At 37.3% G+C, this 14,805-nt stretch overlaps 1 protein-coding gene across 3 annotated transcripts in view; it reads left to right on the top strand.

Annotated features, from left to right (window-relative positions):
* The window catches only part of herc3 (HECT and RLD domain containing E3 ubiquitin protein ligase 3), a 35,348-nt gene that overhangs the window by 16,890 nt on the left and 3,653 nt on the right, over positions 1 to 14,805 (top strand). For 2 of the 3 annotated variants that reach the window (XM_008419798.2, XM_017307115.1), the window contains exons 11-23: positions 1,033 to 1,092; positions 4,539 to 4,650; positions 5,586 to 5,775; positions 5,913 to 6,076; positions 6,579 to 6,692; positions 6,781 to 6,804; positions 6,884 to 6,985; positions 7,463 to 7,633; positions 8,933 to 9,076; positions 10,613 to 10,779; positions 12,434 to 12,500; positions 13,031 to 13,113; positions 14,489 to 14,672. In XM_008419798.2, the coding sequence (XP_008418020.1) occupies positions 1,033 to 1,092; positions 4,539 to 4,650; positions 5,586 to 5,775; positions 5,913 to 6,076; positions 6,579 to 6,692; positions 6,781 to 6,804; positions 6,884 to 6,985; positions 7,463 to 7,633; positions 8,933 to 9,076; positions 10,613 to 10,779; positions 12,434 to 12,500; positions 13,031 to 13,113; positions 14,489 to 14,672 (1,582 nt within the window). The remainder of the gene's footprint in view (positions 1 to 1,032; positions 1,093 to 4,538; positions 4,651 to 5,585; positions 5,776 to 5,912; positions 6,077 to 6,578; positions 6,693 to 6,780; positions 6,805 to 6,883; positions 6,986 to 7,462; positions 7,634 to 8,932; positions 9,077 to 10,612; positions 10,780 to 12,433; positions 12,501 to 13,030; positions 13,114 to 14,488; positions 14,673 to 14,805) is intronic. The other variant, XM_017307117.1, reaches the window with a different exon arrangement.

The raw sequence follows: 14,805 nt of genomic DNA, 5'->3' as shown, positions 1-14,805 counted from the left end.
AATCAGAGGATCACGTTACATTGCTTAGCCAATCAGAGGATCACGTTACATTGCTTAGCCAATCAGAGCTGCGGAGGAGCCCTGATAGAAGGAGCTCCTCTCAGCAGGGATTTGAACTTGTGTCTGTAATTACTTCAGCAAAGCTCACAGTTTTTACCAAATTCTGTAGCTTTTGGTGAACTTCTAAATCTGGGGTTCGGGTTGATACTGCCTCAAGTGGCGTGGGGGTGGTAACACAACAAATATAATTACATTACTAAATCAGAATACCGCAAAGTCTTTATTATTTATTAATTTTTCATTCTCTTAAGAATGTAGAGCTAATTAAATGATCTAAAGACCTTAAAGTGGTTCCAGTTTCTCTCGATGGCCAACCTGCTGAAACTGTGGCAAATTTAAAATACCTTGGGTCGTTCCTGGACAGTCGGCTCAACTTTGCTGAAAACACTGACTGTATTTTGAAGAACTGTTCTCAGAGACTCTACCTTTTAAGAAGACTTAGTGATCATGGGGTGACCCAACTAGACTCTAGAAGGGTTCAGTGAATGCGCATATGAAACTTGTGGGTTCGGTACCTCAAAAAAGGTTAAGAACCACTGATCTAGAGAAATGGATTTCAGTTTTAAAAGCATCGTGACTATCAAAAGCAGTGGCAGTTAAAACTCCTTTGCAGAGCTTTTAGTCAGTTTACTCTTGCTATTTTCTTTTTGCTAAATGTTATATTCTTCTTTATTTTAAATCCTAAAAATGGAAATAAAGGGTGGTTCTTTAAAAATGACAACAAATGTCCAATAGTAGACATTTATCTGAAATTAGAGGCTCTCTTTGTTTTTTTTTTCCCCAAAAGGTTGTTTGACATTTGCGACTCTAAGCGAGTTGTTTTTGGATGGGCTGAGAGTAAAAACTAATCTTTAGGTTGTAAAAGTTGCAGATCTCCTTATAAAAAATAAACATTTTATTTGTGATTTGATAAAATGTTAGTTTTTTTTTTGTACTCATCATTTAAAAAAGCACATTTGTCTGTTTCTGCAGTGACATTGTGATCCAGCTCTCCTCGACGGCCTGTTGGAACGCCAGCTTCCTGGACCAAAGGTAAACTAACGTTATCAGTTTACCACCTTTATAAAAGACAAACACTCGCTTCACTTTACTGCACATGAAACGTCTGAGTATCTTCATAATCTCAGGGTTCTTGCAGCCTCTTGATCAGCAAGAAGAGATTAGAGTTAAATTCTGTGCAGATTTTCCTGATATTTATGTAAAACTCAACGGTTCTACATCAGATAAGTTAAAAAGCAAAAAACTTTTATTGGCAGTTTAATGTTTTTCTGCTGAGGTGCTTCATCCAGTTTCTTGTCCATGTTGGAAGAATTACAAGTTACTGACAAACATGGCCGCTTTCACTGCGGAAACATAAAACGTATTTATTCCAAATTCAAGTTGCTTTATCTTGTATTAAACAGACAGATTAGTTTTGTTGCTGTTTCTTTATTTGTATAAAAATGGCTTATAGATGAAACTTCCTCGCAGTTCTGCACCACTTTACTCACTTTGTTCGTTTCTAAGTGTCCTAATTAAAGTCCGTTATGTTTTTAGGAGGTGCATTATTGCAAACATATAATAGCTTCTTCCACTTGTCTACTAATGTAAAATCCTTTTAAATTGATAAATAAAAACTACATTATTACTTTAACACGGATAGAGCTGTGTTTCCTCACCAAGTTGGATTTCGATTGGTGGTACTGATGGTAAATTGTCCCAAAGTTATTGTGATAAATGATAATATTGTTGTTTTCAGACCATTTTAAAGTAATACTAAGGTATATTTTCCTCAAAGATAAATAAACTTTAATTTCTATTGAACATTTAACACTGGAACTGGAAAGCATTTTATATAAATGAGCAAAACAACAAATAAAAGGGACTAACTAGTAAGGGACAGTCTGCTTGCACAGACTTGCTATGCAAGCAAAATTTTATATATATAAAAAAAAAATCTATTTGAAACCAAAACAACAGATCGAAGATTTTATCATCCAGTTTTTCGTAGAAAGAGAGAAAAGAGAAAAACGATAAATTGAGCTTGTTTTAAATGCGATTAATTGATTTATTGTTTATTGAGAAAAACAAGGAGGTTTTGGGTTCGAATCTCGAGTTTTTATGTTCTCTTTGTGCTCAAGCCTCAAACCATGACTTTTAGGTTTATTAGTCTCTACTTCGCCCTTAGCTGTGAGAGTTATTTGTCCTGTATGTTTCTGTGTTGCAAACTAAATTAGAACCTGAAACGCTACATTCTGCTTCCCCTGAGGTCACTGGGGTCGATGCATGTCTTCTTATTATGTGTAAACAAAACAGCTGTACATTGGACTGAACCCTGCATCTTACAGAACCTTATTCAGCAAAGGAAAAGTGAGAATGTAGTCGGGGAAAGATGTTATCTGGTTTGGTTCGAGGATGATTTGTGCTCCTCCTCCTCTGTGAACCTGAGTGGAGGTCATGGTTCTGTAAGGCCGACCTATCAGCAGTTTACTTATAAAGTTCTGGGAAAGAGCTCAGGAGGTCAGCGGGGTGGAAAGCAGACCGCTGCGGGTTCATGAAGCCAACAGGACTCTGCAGGGATTACGGGTCGGGTTTCTCTGCTGATTCACAGCTGGACTCCAGCTGGTTGCTTCACACCTCCGGCTCCTCTACACTTAATTATTCTTTAATAATTTTATTATCATTACTCTGTCTTTGGTAGTTGGTACACCACTCGACTTTCTGAAGGTTATTTGCAAAGTTCTGGTAAATTAAAATTGTGAGGAAAAGAATAGATTATGGTATTACCTGCAGGGGATTCAGAAGAGTAGAGCTTCAAATAGCACTAAGTGAAACCCTCCAGCCTTTTTATTATTGTATTAGTTTTACCCTGAATTTGCTTTAAAGCTGTTCATTTATTGGCCAAGAGTTTGCCCAGTTTTTCACCTTGTGCTTTTATTTCACTCCTTATTTATTTATTTATTTATTTATTTATTTATTTATTTATTTATTTATTTATTTAAATAAGGAGTGAAGCCAAACGGCAGTAGCTGCAGCACCGAACACCTGACTCAGGTGTTCGTCACAATTAAGTACAATTAAGGCCATTGTACTTAGAAAAAAGGGAGTACCGTATTTTCCGCACTATAAGGCGCACCTAAAAACCTTCAATTTCCTCAAAAGCCGACAGTGCGCCTTATATAATCCGGTGCACCTTATAAGTGGACCAATATTGAACCACAACAGGTCTAGCAACTACGGTAAGCAGCCGCCGACTTCATTTTCCCCCGTAGAAGAAGTGCGCAGTGCATGCTGGGATAGTTGTCAGAACGCTGGTTTGTTAATAAAGTTTGATAATACATTTAAAGCCAGGGGGGCGGAGGGGAGGGGAAGAGAGACAGAGACTGCGGCGGCAGCGTGTCGGTTGGTCTGTGTTATCCAGAAAGCAGTTGGGCGCAATATCACAACACCAACACCGTGAGTGAAACAACGACTGGGGCAGCTACTATATAAAGTACTCGGGGACAATTTCTTTACAAATGTGGATGTGTAATAATAGAGTACGGAACAAATTGGCAACCCAAACTGAAGCGTCTATTCTATGCGCCTTATATATGAAAGAAGTTTTAAAAATAGGTCATTCATTGAAGATGCGCCTTAAAGTGCAGAAAATACAGTAAATTTCTGCCTTAAACATTAGAAATTTAGAGATTAAACTGAGAATTTTTTTGTTGTCGAAAAAACGTGGAAATTTCTGAGTTCAAAATTGGAAAATTTGCAAGAGGAAACTCAGAAATTTTGAGATCAATCTCAGAAATTTTCTAGAAAAACAAGAAAGCTTCTGACGAGGTTAATCTCAGAACTTTTTAAAAAAGTGGACATTTCTGAGCTCGAAAAGTCTGAATTTTTTAGATTAATCTCAGAAATGTTCAAGAAAAACCTTGGAGCTTCAAAAGTGGAATTACATTAAAACTGAGAAATTTCCAAGTTTTTTCTAGAAAATGTCATAGATTAATATCAAAATTTCTCAATATTTTGGCAGAAATTTAATCCTCCGTTTTTTTCTTTCTACATTGGCCCCAATACGTTGTAAGTTACGTCATTAGAGTGACGTTGTGGAGAAAATCAGCCGTTTCGTGGTGTTTGGCAGCCGGAGCTGCTGGCGTTTCCTGGTTAAACGGAGAGAGTCGTTAAGTCGCTGGTCCGACTCGGTTTGCTGCGGTTGCTGCATCTGCTTTGTGTTTCAGGATAAATTCAACTTTTACTCTCAAACCTTTAGAAGGTTTTACTGTAAACAGCATCTCCACTGTCGAGTAGAAAGTTTTGGTTGCTTTATATTTTGTTATACTTATTAAGAATAATAAAATAATATTGAGTGAACTTAACTCTCAGGTGACAAATATATTAAATTACATCCTTTTGTTTATAATTTCAGCAGCTTTTTGTTTTTCTTTGCTTGGAAAATTGCTTCTGAATTACAGTGGTATTGGTTATTTATGTTTATGTTTTTGTCTTCTCAGTGATGACGCTCACTTCAAGACCAACCCAAAGATCCCGGGTATCGATCTGGACTCGGTCAGAACGCTGTTCGAGGTTCTCAGCAAACCGGCCTTCTCTGGACTCCTGGAACAGGCAATAAATCACAAATCATTAAATGATTGACTGAATAAAAGATGTTTGTTTTTCTGTTGGATCACATTGATCTCAGTTTGGTGATGATGTCACCATCCTGTGTCTGTCATTGAGGTTGTTTGGTTTGTATAAAAGCAGAATTTTAATTAAAAAGTCGACTTATTTAAAAGAAAATAATTACCTAAATAGGAAAATATCCAGGAAAATCATCCTTTAACAGTGTCTAAATCTTATGGAAGGCCACAATGAACAAAATTACCTAAATACATAATTCAGTTATGAATTAAATGAACAGTAAAATAAATAAAAGTTTAGTTGAATGTTCGACTTTCACTGGTGAGTTTGACAGATAAAATTATTCACTTCAGGAATCATGAAATTAAATTAAATCCACATTTAATTAATTATCTGCACCGGCTATTATAAGTTTGCATTTGAATGATTTAAAGACTTTCAGTAATTTATTTGCCTATTAAAGTTTACATTTAAGTTGATCTTAAATGCAAAATGTACATTTATTTGTACAGTTTTGGCTTAAGATTATTTCACTAATCAGTTGATCTGATTAATTGTTTCAGCTGCTGCGAAGCTTCAGCATCATTAATGTTTCAGTGATTTTTCCTGTTTGAAGAACCATTTCCATGTAACGCGTCATTCCCAGGACAGAGGTTCCTCTGCATGTGTATTAGTTTGTTTTTGGAAGTACATCAAGTTCTGCCGCCGCTCGTAAAAAAGAAGCGGCAGCTCTGACTCATCGCCGCTGTTTATGGTTTAGTAATTGTAGGTTGGGGATTGTTTGAATGACGTTAAGATGACTTTGCAATCGGTGGAAAGACCGAGGCAAAAGTCCAGAACCTTTAAAGTCCTGCTGCCTTAAAAGTGTTTCCTGTTCCCTCTGCAGCTGTTTTAAAGTAATAAATGTGTGTTTTTTTTAGGCCTCCAAGAGTTTTGAGAGCCTGCTGATCCCCCAGCTGCCGCGCTCGCCGCCGGACGTTGAGGCCATGAGGATCTACCTCATCTTGTCCGAGTACCCCGCCCTGCAGGACTCCAAGAACTACATCCGCCTCACTATTCCCCTGGCGATGGCTATTCTCCGGCTAGACGCCAACCCCAGCAAAGTATTGGGTATCATATTTCCATGCACACACTACGACCAAATAATCCCAAATTTCTTTTAGGGCAATCTGTGAAGTTACTTGAACGGCTTTAACGGGCAAAGCTGAAGTGCGTTCCTGTTTTTTGGTCGTCTTTTCTTCCCGTAGATAACTGGTGGTGCTTCATGGACGGCAGCTTCTTCACCAGAATGGTCGACATGTACAAAAGCATCGTTGTGTTCATGCTGACGGGCGGCAAGACGATCCTGGTGCCCGTCTTCTACGATAACTACTTCCTGGCCACGCTGCAGCTGCTGGAGAAACTCCACAAGGTAGGGAAAACATTTCAATCTTACATTTTTCATCATAATTTAGGTGTTCTGTTTTTCATTTAAAAAATATACATTTGTTAAAATATTTGATTTAAATGTTGTTTCTGATGCTCAAACTCTGCCAGTTAAATTGGATCTAGCTGCCTTTTTAAGTTAATGTTTCTAACAACAAATGGAAAAGTTTCTGACTTGAAACGACCGAAGGAACTGCTGCAAACCATAAGAAGTATTTGAATAAGATCAAATCTGATGTGATTAATATAAAATGTTACATATTTTCTTACAATCAAAAGAGGAGTTTGTATTGAAAAATTGCATTATCTGGTAACAAAGTAATAATACAATATGATCGTCTAAAAGTATTAGATTATTGAATATTCTGTCTTCTATCTATTGATATTGATCACATGTCTGTTGCGATTGTTTATTGTTGTTGATTTGTTGTCAGCTGAAGCTGAGGATGAAATGTTTTTCCGCTCTGAGGCCTGCTTTGTGTTGCCAGGTAAACTTGAGGGCGAATCACGTGGAGTACAGTCGCTTTTACATCCCAGACATCAGCAGCCTGGTGGACATCCAGGAGGACTACCTCAAATGGTTTCTGACTAAAGCTGACATTGTGAGCGCAGCGTCGCATTTCTGTGTTGTTTGACGCCGATTATGCACAATCCTGACATTTTTCTCTCCCGTTTTATTCTGATTCCTAGAAAACGGGCTCCTCCCCATCACAGGTATTTTAATTTTGAGCATTAAAGCCTTAAATGAGTCGTGTTCATGTTGGGTTTGTAACGCTGAGTGTTGCGATCCCAGCAGAACGACTTTCCCTCAGTGAACCTCTGTGCCTTCCCGTTCATCCTGAACGCCCAAGCCAAGACGACAATGCTGCAAACAGACGCTGAACTGCAAATGCAGGTAGGAGCCTCTTAAGTCTGTGCAAAAGTTTTCAACCACCAAATAATCCGACTTTTTTATGACGGGTTTTCCCCCCCAGAAAACTTGCTAAGCTACGGCTGCTAGGGCAGTACGTGGTTTTGTGTTAAATCTTAAATATTGACAAGAATTTGGAAATACGACTCCATAAGATAATAAAATTTTATTGGAAGACATTACTGACAATACTTAATCCAGGGGCCAAATGTTGCCTGAACACACACTGAGCGTGTTTGAGATGTAAACGCACCACATGCTGCTCTTTGTTCACAACATGCGCTCACATCAGTTTCACTGCAAGCCTCTGAAAGCACATCCATAACTCAGCCTTTATAGTCACACTTTAGTTAGGAGAAAAAAAATCTTAGTCTGCTTTGAAATTAAATGAGAGAAAAAAAACTTCAGACTTTAGTGCAGGTCTGTTTTCCAATCTATTTGTTCATCTCTTTCTTTGCCAAGATGGCCGTCAGCGGTGCAAACCTGCACAACGTCTTCATGCTGCTCACGCTGGAGCCCCACCTCGCTAGGAACCCATATCTGGTGCTGCATGTGCGCAGGGACCATTTAGTCAGTGACACGCTGCGGGAGCTCACCATGTACTCTGACGTGGATCTGAAGAAGCCCCTCAAGGTGAGCAGATCCCTGATTCCTGCATCTCAGTCGTGTCAAAATAGAGGAATAAGTTTGGAAAATGTTCGGTTTTGCAGACTTTGTTCAGCATTTGATTGTTTAAAAGTTGCTTCCAGTCCATCCAGTTTTCATTTTGATCATTCCTTATTTACTTCTGTGTTTTCCCAAAGTACAAGTAAAGCTTCAGAAATTGGAATATCATGGAAAAGTCCAGTATTTTTGTCATTTCATTTCAGAAACTGAAACTCATACAGATTCATGACAATTTTAAATTCTTAACAGAATTTCTCTCAAGACTTTGGTTATCCCTGTTCTTACTGCATCTTTTCCTATGACATTTTTCCTTCCACTCAACTTTCTGTGAATATACTACAGCCTTTTCAGTACGTTCTAATCTTCTGAGACACTTAATTTTGCATTTTCATTATCTGTAAGTTGGACAGAAACAATTAATCAATTACTGAAGTAATCGTTAGCTAATTAAGTATTTTATAAATTGTTAAATGGAGTATACGGACTAAAACAGGCAAATTACAGAAAGTTTAACATACTCAGAGCATTAATTACGCCACAACTGTACAAAAGAATCTACACATTTTGCATTTCAGATCAATAAAAACCCTTCTTCTGTTGCTGTGAATATTTTCCACCCAGGAGGGATTTTTAGCTTCACCAAATTCAAATTTTATAAAAGAAAAGATGAATTGATGTTAGATGTTTTTTTGGCATTCACTGAAAAAGGAACTGAATTATTTGTTTATTTGCATTTCTCATGTATTTTTAGGTTTTGTATAAATGAAGCTTCAGTGATTCAATGAAAAATCTGCAGTGAACCAATTTTTTCCCCCGTCACTTAATTAATCGTCAGAATAATCAATTACTAAAATTGTTTTACATGCATTCTAAGACAACAGCAATCAAAAGGTGATAAACTGCAGGAAAATGGAGATTATTTAGAGACCTTTATAAGAACTAAACACCTTAAAATTGTATTAAAATTCACCTGTCACTGTTCTGTTCCTTTTCTATATGCATGCTCTTTTTTTTGTTCTGTATTATGTAACAAAGGAAAATAAAAATCAGGTTTAAAAACAATTACAAGAAATAAACCCTTGAAATATTTCACTCTGATGAATCTATAGAAGGTTCATTCCCTGCATAGACAAAAACTAAACTTTTTCACAATGTTCCAAATTTTTAAAGCTGTCGTTGTTTAGCGAGGAAACTGAAAATTGGGAGTGTTATGACACAGAAAGTGCCTTTTTACACGGACTCTCTTTCATCTTCTGCTCCCTGCAGGTGATCTTCGACGGTGAGGAAGCCGTCGACGCGGGCGGCGTAACTAAGGAGTTCTTCCTGCTGCTGCTAAAGGAGCTTCTGGATCCTGTTTATGGGATGTTCACCCATTATAAAGACTCCAACCTGCTGTGGTTCTCCGACAAAGTAAGCAGGAATCAGCCTGATTTTGCACAAATCCAAACATTGGACTTTAGATTAAAATGACAGCAGAGGGTTTAGTTGGTCGCTATAATTTACGTTTTAATTATCCCGATGCAGCAATTACAGGTGGATCTAGTGGACAGGATAAAGTTGAATTCATTTTCAACTTTTTGTTGGGCAACTTTAAACATTTGTTGATCCTTGAATTGATCTACAGGATTCATACATGCCAGAGTTATAATAGTTATAGGTTTTCATTGTAGTTTTATTTCATTTTGTCTTTCTGTTTGTCTAATTCAGTTAGTTTTCCTTGCTAGTTTTTTCAGTTATTATTAATCAAATATTGTTTATTTTGTTTAGTTAAAGTAGTAATCTTAGGTTTTTTTTCTTTTTTTGGTTAATTTTTAGGTGCAAAATTCAGAAATGTCAAAGTATTGTATTGTGAATATGTACACATTGATGAGGTAGTGAATACTGTACAGAAAATAAAATAAAAAATGTATTCAGTTATTGTTGAATAACCAGCTGACTGCGGGGTTTTCTCCAAACTTTTGCTGTCGCCATTTTGCCACCAGTAGGAGAAAGAAGTGCCACATTTTACCCACAGCTGAGGGAGGGGGAGGAAAACCATTTTCACATCAGATCGAAAGGCTAATCAATCGATTCATAAACACAAAAATGAAGGATATTATGTCTATAATTTTACTATGTCTTAATTAAGTTTATAAACACACAGTATTGTTCCAGTTAGTTATAGTTTCCCCCCCATTAATTACCGTTTTTATTTGTTGCAGGTAACAGAAATGTTTTCTGAATTTCAGTTTTCATTATTTTGCCTGTTTTAACTTTAACAACCTTGATGCAGGCAGACGTTTATTTGAAGTGATCTGTGGAAACGTTCAGGTTTACAAAACAAGCGCCTCCATGAGGGAACATGTCCCTGAACTTTGACCCTTATTAGATCTTAAAGTAAAGCTGTGAAGCTGCCGTTTGCAGCTTAGTGATTCAAATCGCACTGCTTTATGTGACTGGTGTCCTAAAAAACGTATTAAAAGTGGGAATGTTTCTCAAAGGCAGTATTTGCGTTGGTAGATGTAACAGCTGTATGGTTACCTAAAAAAGGAGCAATAAATAGTTCTTATATTGTCACTTTTATCATTTTATCACAATAGTATCACAAAATAACGTAACAAAACTTTTAAGCCCATATATCCCAACATAACATTGAATCATATTTACATTTTTTTAATGCTTCCTGACAATACGGACAGCTGTTTTTTTGTTTTTTAACAGGAATTTATTATGACAACTTTAAATCCAAATTATTATCAGAAGAAATTTATTACCATAAATGATTAACAATACGATAAATGCTCACTCCAACTAACTGATTTAAATTTAAATCCATTCTGCCCGGTTCAGACAGAAACATGGAAGAAGAAAAACATTTCAAATCTGATAATTAAACAAAGAAGAAGTTTCCAGATGTTTTGTTTGTCGGTGAGCTTCAGTATTGTGTAAATGTGTTTGCATTCCCAGTGTTTTGTGGAGCAGAACTGGTTTCATCTGATCGGCATCGTCTGCGGTCTGGCCATCTATAACTCCACTGTGGTGGATCTGCACTTTCCTCTGGTGCTCTACAAGAAGCTACTGGACGTGTCGCCTTCGCTGGACGATTTCAAAGAGCTCTCGCCGACAGAAGCCAGGTTCGCTCCTCTTTTTATGCTTCAAACCGAGACACAACTCCCACGGTAAACGGTTTGTTATGTGTGTCAAACTCGAGGCCCGGGGGCCAAATGTGGCCGTCTAGACTCCACAGAAACACACAAATAGAGCCTGTCAGATAACAGATCTGTGGTTAAATATTAGAGCAGTTTTTATCTTTTTGCCGTTTTTGTCTCAGATATTTTGAAAATTTACACAAAATCCAGAGACATACACAGTTTTTTGCTTTAATTTATTATTCTGAGTTCACTGCAAATTTTCCACAAAAATGATCAAAAGCATCTGGTTTAAGTGATGCTAACTCCTACCTGCAAGAGGCATTGTTTCATATCGCTACTCCATGGCGAGTATCAAAGAGTTACACTTACTGTTATCCAGAAATGCAAATATTTCTAAGTTAGCGCCACAAATTCTGTGATTTTTATTGCAAAAAATAACAAAAACGATTGAAAACTGAGCACTGAGAGAATTTGCTTAATGTTATTTTATTTTACGAAGAACTTAATTCATATTTTAACAATTTAATAGGTTCAATCAATATATTGTGGAACAATCAGCCCTTTGTGAACATGATCTTCATAATGAAAATGGTTTAACAGCCTTAGCTTAATGTGTAAAACTTCTATGTCTCAGTACCAGTAAGTTGATTTCACGACAGACGCGCTCACTGTATTTTGGTTCTGCCCCACGTATTAAATAAAATACAGTAAACAAACTACGGAGCAGTGGCTCCACTGAGCAGTTAGCAGCAGTTAGCTGCATTTAGCAGCAGTTAGCAGCAGTTAGCAGCATTTAGCTGCATTTAGCTGCTGCTAGCAGCAGGTAAGAGTTTTAAAATTAAACATAGCCTAATATTAAAACCAGATATAAACATATACAAAACATTACAAAATTTCACATGACACACTGTATGTGATTAAATTTATCTAACATATATGTTAAAATATGATACTTGTGAAGAAACGCAGAGCTGATCCCAACACATAGAGCTCACAGTCACTGGTTGCTATGGTAACCGCCAACGTCAAGAGCAGCTTAGTAGAACTTAATACACCAATAAAACAACTTTTTGACTAAACGAAATAAATTCAAATAAAAAAAATATAATATTGTTGAACTAAAACCCTGTTACAGATGCGTACATTCATTTCTTTATTAATATTAAAGTGAGAAAGTGGATGTTGCTCTGGGAGGACTGACGTCTGTGTTTCTGCAGAGCGTAATTCTCGCTAATATAACTATTGATTTTGACGTTATCTGCGTGGAGAAGGCCTGCACAGCCTCCAGCGCCACAGAAACGCCGTAGATGGTTGAAATGCTGCAGAATCAATGCGGCTGCAGTTCCTGCTCATGATGACCTCATCTCAGTAGGAATAAACATCCGTCCCGTTTCGCTAATTAGCCTCTTTGTCGTCAGACTGTTTGACCTCCTTCCGTGTTTCCTGTGTGTTGGAAATAAATCTCCTCCGTGTTGCTCGCAGGAAAACTAAAGAGCACACTCCCTCTGCGTTGTATCCTGTTTGCTACTGTTTTTTATAATCCGCTGCATGTTAAATTGTTACTTATATGTTTCATGAACTGTGTTTGTTTTCTTTTTTTTTTTTGTCCTTAATATCCAATTTTTCTGTTTTCCAGGAGTCTTCAGCAACTTCTAGACTATGAGGGAGGAGACGTAGAAGAGACGTTTCTTCTCAGCTTCGCTGTGTGTAACTTCTCATAAATGTTTTAGCTGTTTTTAGTATCGGATAAAGAATAATTATGTTTTTTTAATTTATCCCTGTTGTGTAAAATGCAGTTGTCTTTGATTTTGCAACAGTCAATTTGTAGTTTTTCTATTAAAATGTGACAAACATGCTACATCTACACAACAAAATACTTTAGTGAAAGAAGTAGGCACTTTATACATGCATTTTGTGTATTTATGCACCTAGACATGCATTTATGCAGCTTTAAGATTGTTTTTAGACAAGGGAATTACTGTCTTTTTGTGATGGCTGATTCAATTCTGTGGGTTAGAGGTGTAGCAGACATGTGTGGGTTTGTTGCTGCTGAAACGGATAATTGTTGACACTCTTGGTAGCTTAACTTAATTGTGGTGTTCCTCAGGGGTCGATCATTACCTCCCTTTTGTTTTCTGATTACATTCTACCTCAAAATCACTGTATGGGTCCTGTGTAGGTCAGAGTATTCTCAAATTCATTGATGATGAGTCAGTGTTGTTTTCCATCGCAGATCACAAGGGAAAACTACGGGATGACAGAAATCAAGGAGCTGATTCCTGGAGGAGAGAGCATCGCTGTGGACAAAAACAACAGGTTGGACAACTCGTAACTGAGAGCTTCATTAAGAAATAAATACTAATATTTTAGTCTGAACAGTCCATATGGTCCACCTGGCAACCTGTGTGCTCTTGCCTTCAGTTGTCAGAAATACCTTTTTGTTTTTAGTCCAGCCAGAGCCACAAACATTACCTAGCATTTAGAAAAAAGATAACTTATAATTTTTAGTTATGAATTCAATTGAGTCAGTTTTAAAATGTGAAGATCTGTGTTTCATATGCATGAGAATTTTTTTTTTAAAGTTATCTTTGATACAAGTTAAATAAAAACATAACTTTTCCGTCTCTGATGGGTCACAGTGACATTTTGTCCTATGATGTGAAGCTGCTGAGTGTGAAACTCGGGAACAATTGAGTCGAACGCTACGGTCACTGTGACATCTTCTAAAATATCCCTGAGTCTTTGTGAGAGTTTTCTGTTAGTTTGGACAGGAGGAGATGTTATTAACTCGAGCTTTTCAGGTTTAGAAAGTCACAGCGCTGTAAAAACTGCTGTTAATTTCTTCTATTTATGCTTTTTTTCACAGATTTAAATGTTTCTGATAAAACAAATTTTACTTTTGGAGAAAAATAACCTCAGTAAATACAAAAAGAACTTCTAAAATATTTAATTTATTATAAGATAAAAATTGAGAGTAGTCTGAATAAAACCACTATGGAGTCAAAATAATGTGAAAATGTGGTTATAATGTGAGAATATTGGTTATAATACAAGGACGAAGTCATATTGTGAGAATAGTTGCAATATTTCAAAAATAGAATCAAAATAATACAAAAATAAAGTTGAAATAATGTGACAACAGTCATATTATCAAATTATTATTGGTATTAGGACGTTCAAATGGCTGTATTATTGTATTATCTATACAGAAGAATCAAACCACCATATTTATGCACTTACCAAAATAAAGTGGTGATATTATGAGAACTGGTTGCGTCAGATCTTAATAACTCAAAGTTTTTTTCTCATTAAAACAACTTTTTTTCTTGTAATTTTACGACTTGTGGTAATTTTGCAGCGTTGGTCTGCTAATTCTGACTTTATTCTCCTAATCTTAGTCTGGCCCTTTTACTCCGCGGTTCTGCGACTCGAGTTTAGAGAGTCGCAGGTAAACATTGAATTTACTGCACAGTTTCAGCCTAACAGGTTTAATCTGCTTATTAAAGACGCTACTCAGATGTAAACAGCTCCACCTAGAGCTTATTATTAATGAACTGGTGCTCATTAAACCATGGAAACAATACGAACACCCAGACACAGCGGCAGAGGAACCGAGTGCTTACGGTTTTAAACGCTCTGCTCCTGTGAAGCTGATGTTTGGCGTTTCGGACTCGCCCTGGTTGTGTTTCAGGAAGGAGTTTGTGGAGGCCTACCTGCGCTACGTGTTCTCCGACTCGGTGAGCGAACAGTACTCGGCCTTCTCCGCCGGCTTCCTGAAAGTGTGCGGAGGGGAGATCCTGTCGCTGTTCCAGCCCTCGGAGCTGATGGCCATGGTGGTCGGGAACAACAACTACAACTGGGAGGAGATGGAAAAGGTCAGTCTGACGGCCTGGACACGTCTACCGACCGGCTCCGGTCTGACCCACATTCATCATTTAAAATTGGAAACAAAACCCGGTTTGGCTTTAGATGCAGGTGGAAGCGATTCACTACTATGCCTTATTGCCA

The sequence above is a fragment of the Poecilia reticulata genome, linkage group LG1, assembly GCF_000633615.1.
Source record: "Poecilia reticulata strain Guanapo linkage group LG1, Guppy_female_1.0+MT, whole genome shotgun sequence".
NCBI lineage: Eukaryota > Metazoa > Chordata > Actinopteri > Cyprinodontiformes > Poeciliidae > Poecilia > Poecilia reticulata.
The sequence above is the reverse complement of the archived record's forward strand: the minus strand, read 5'-3'. Positions and strand labels throughout refer to the sequence as shown.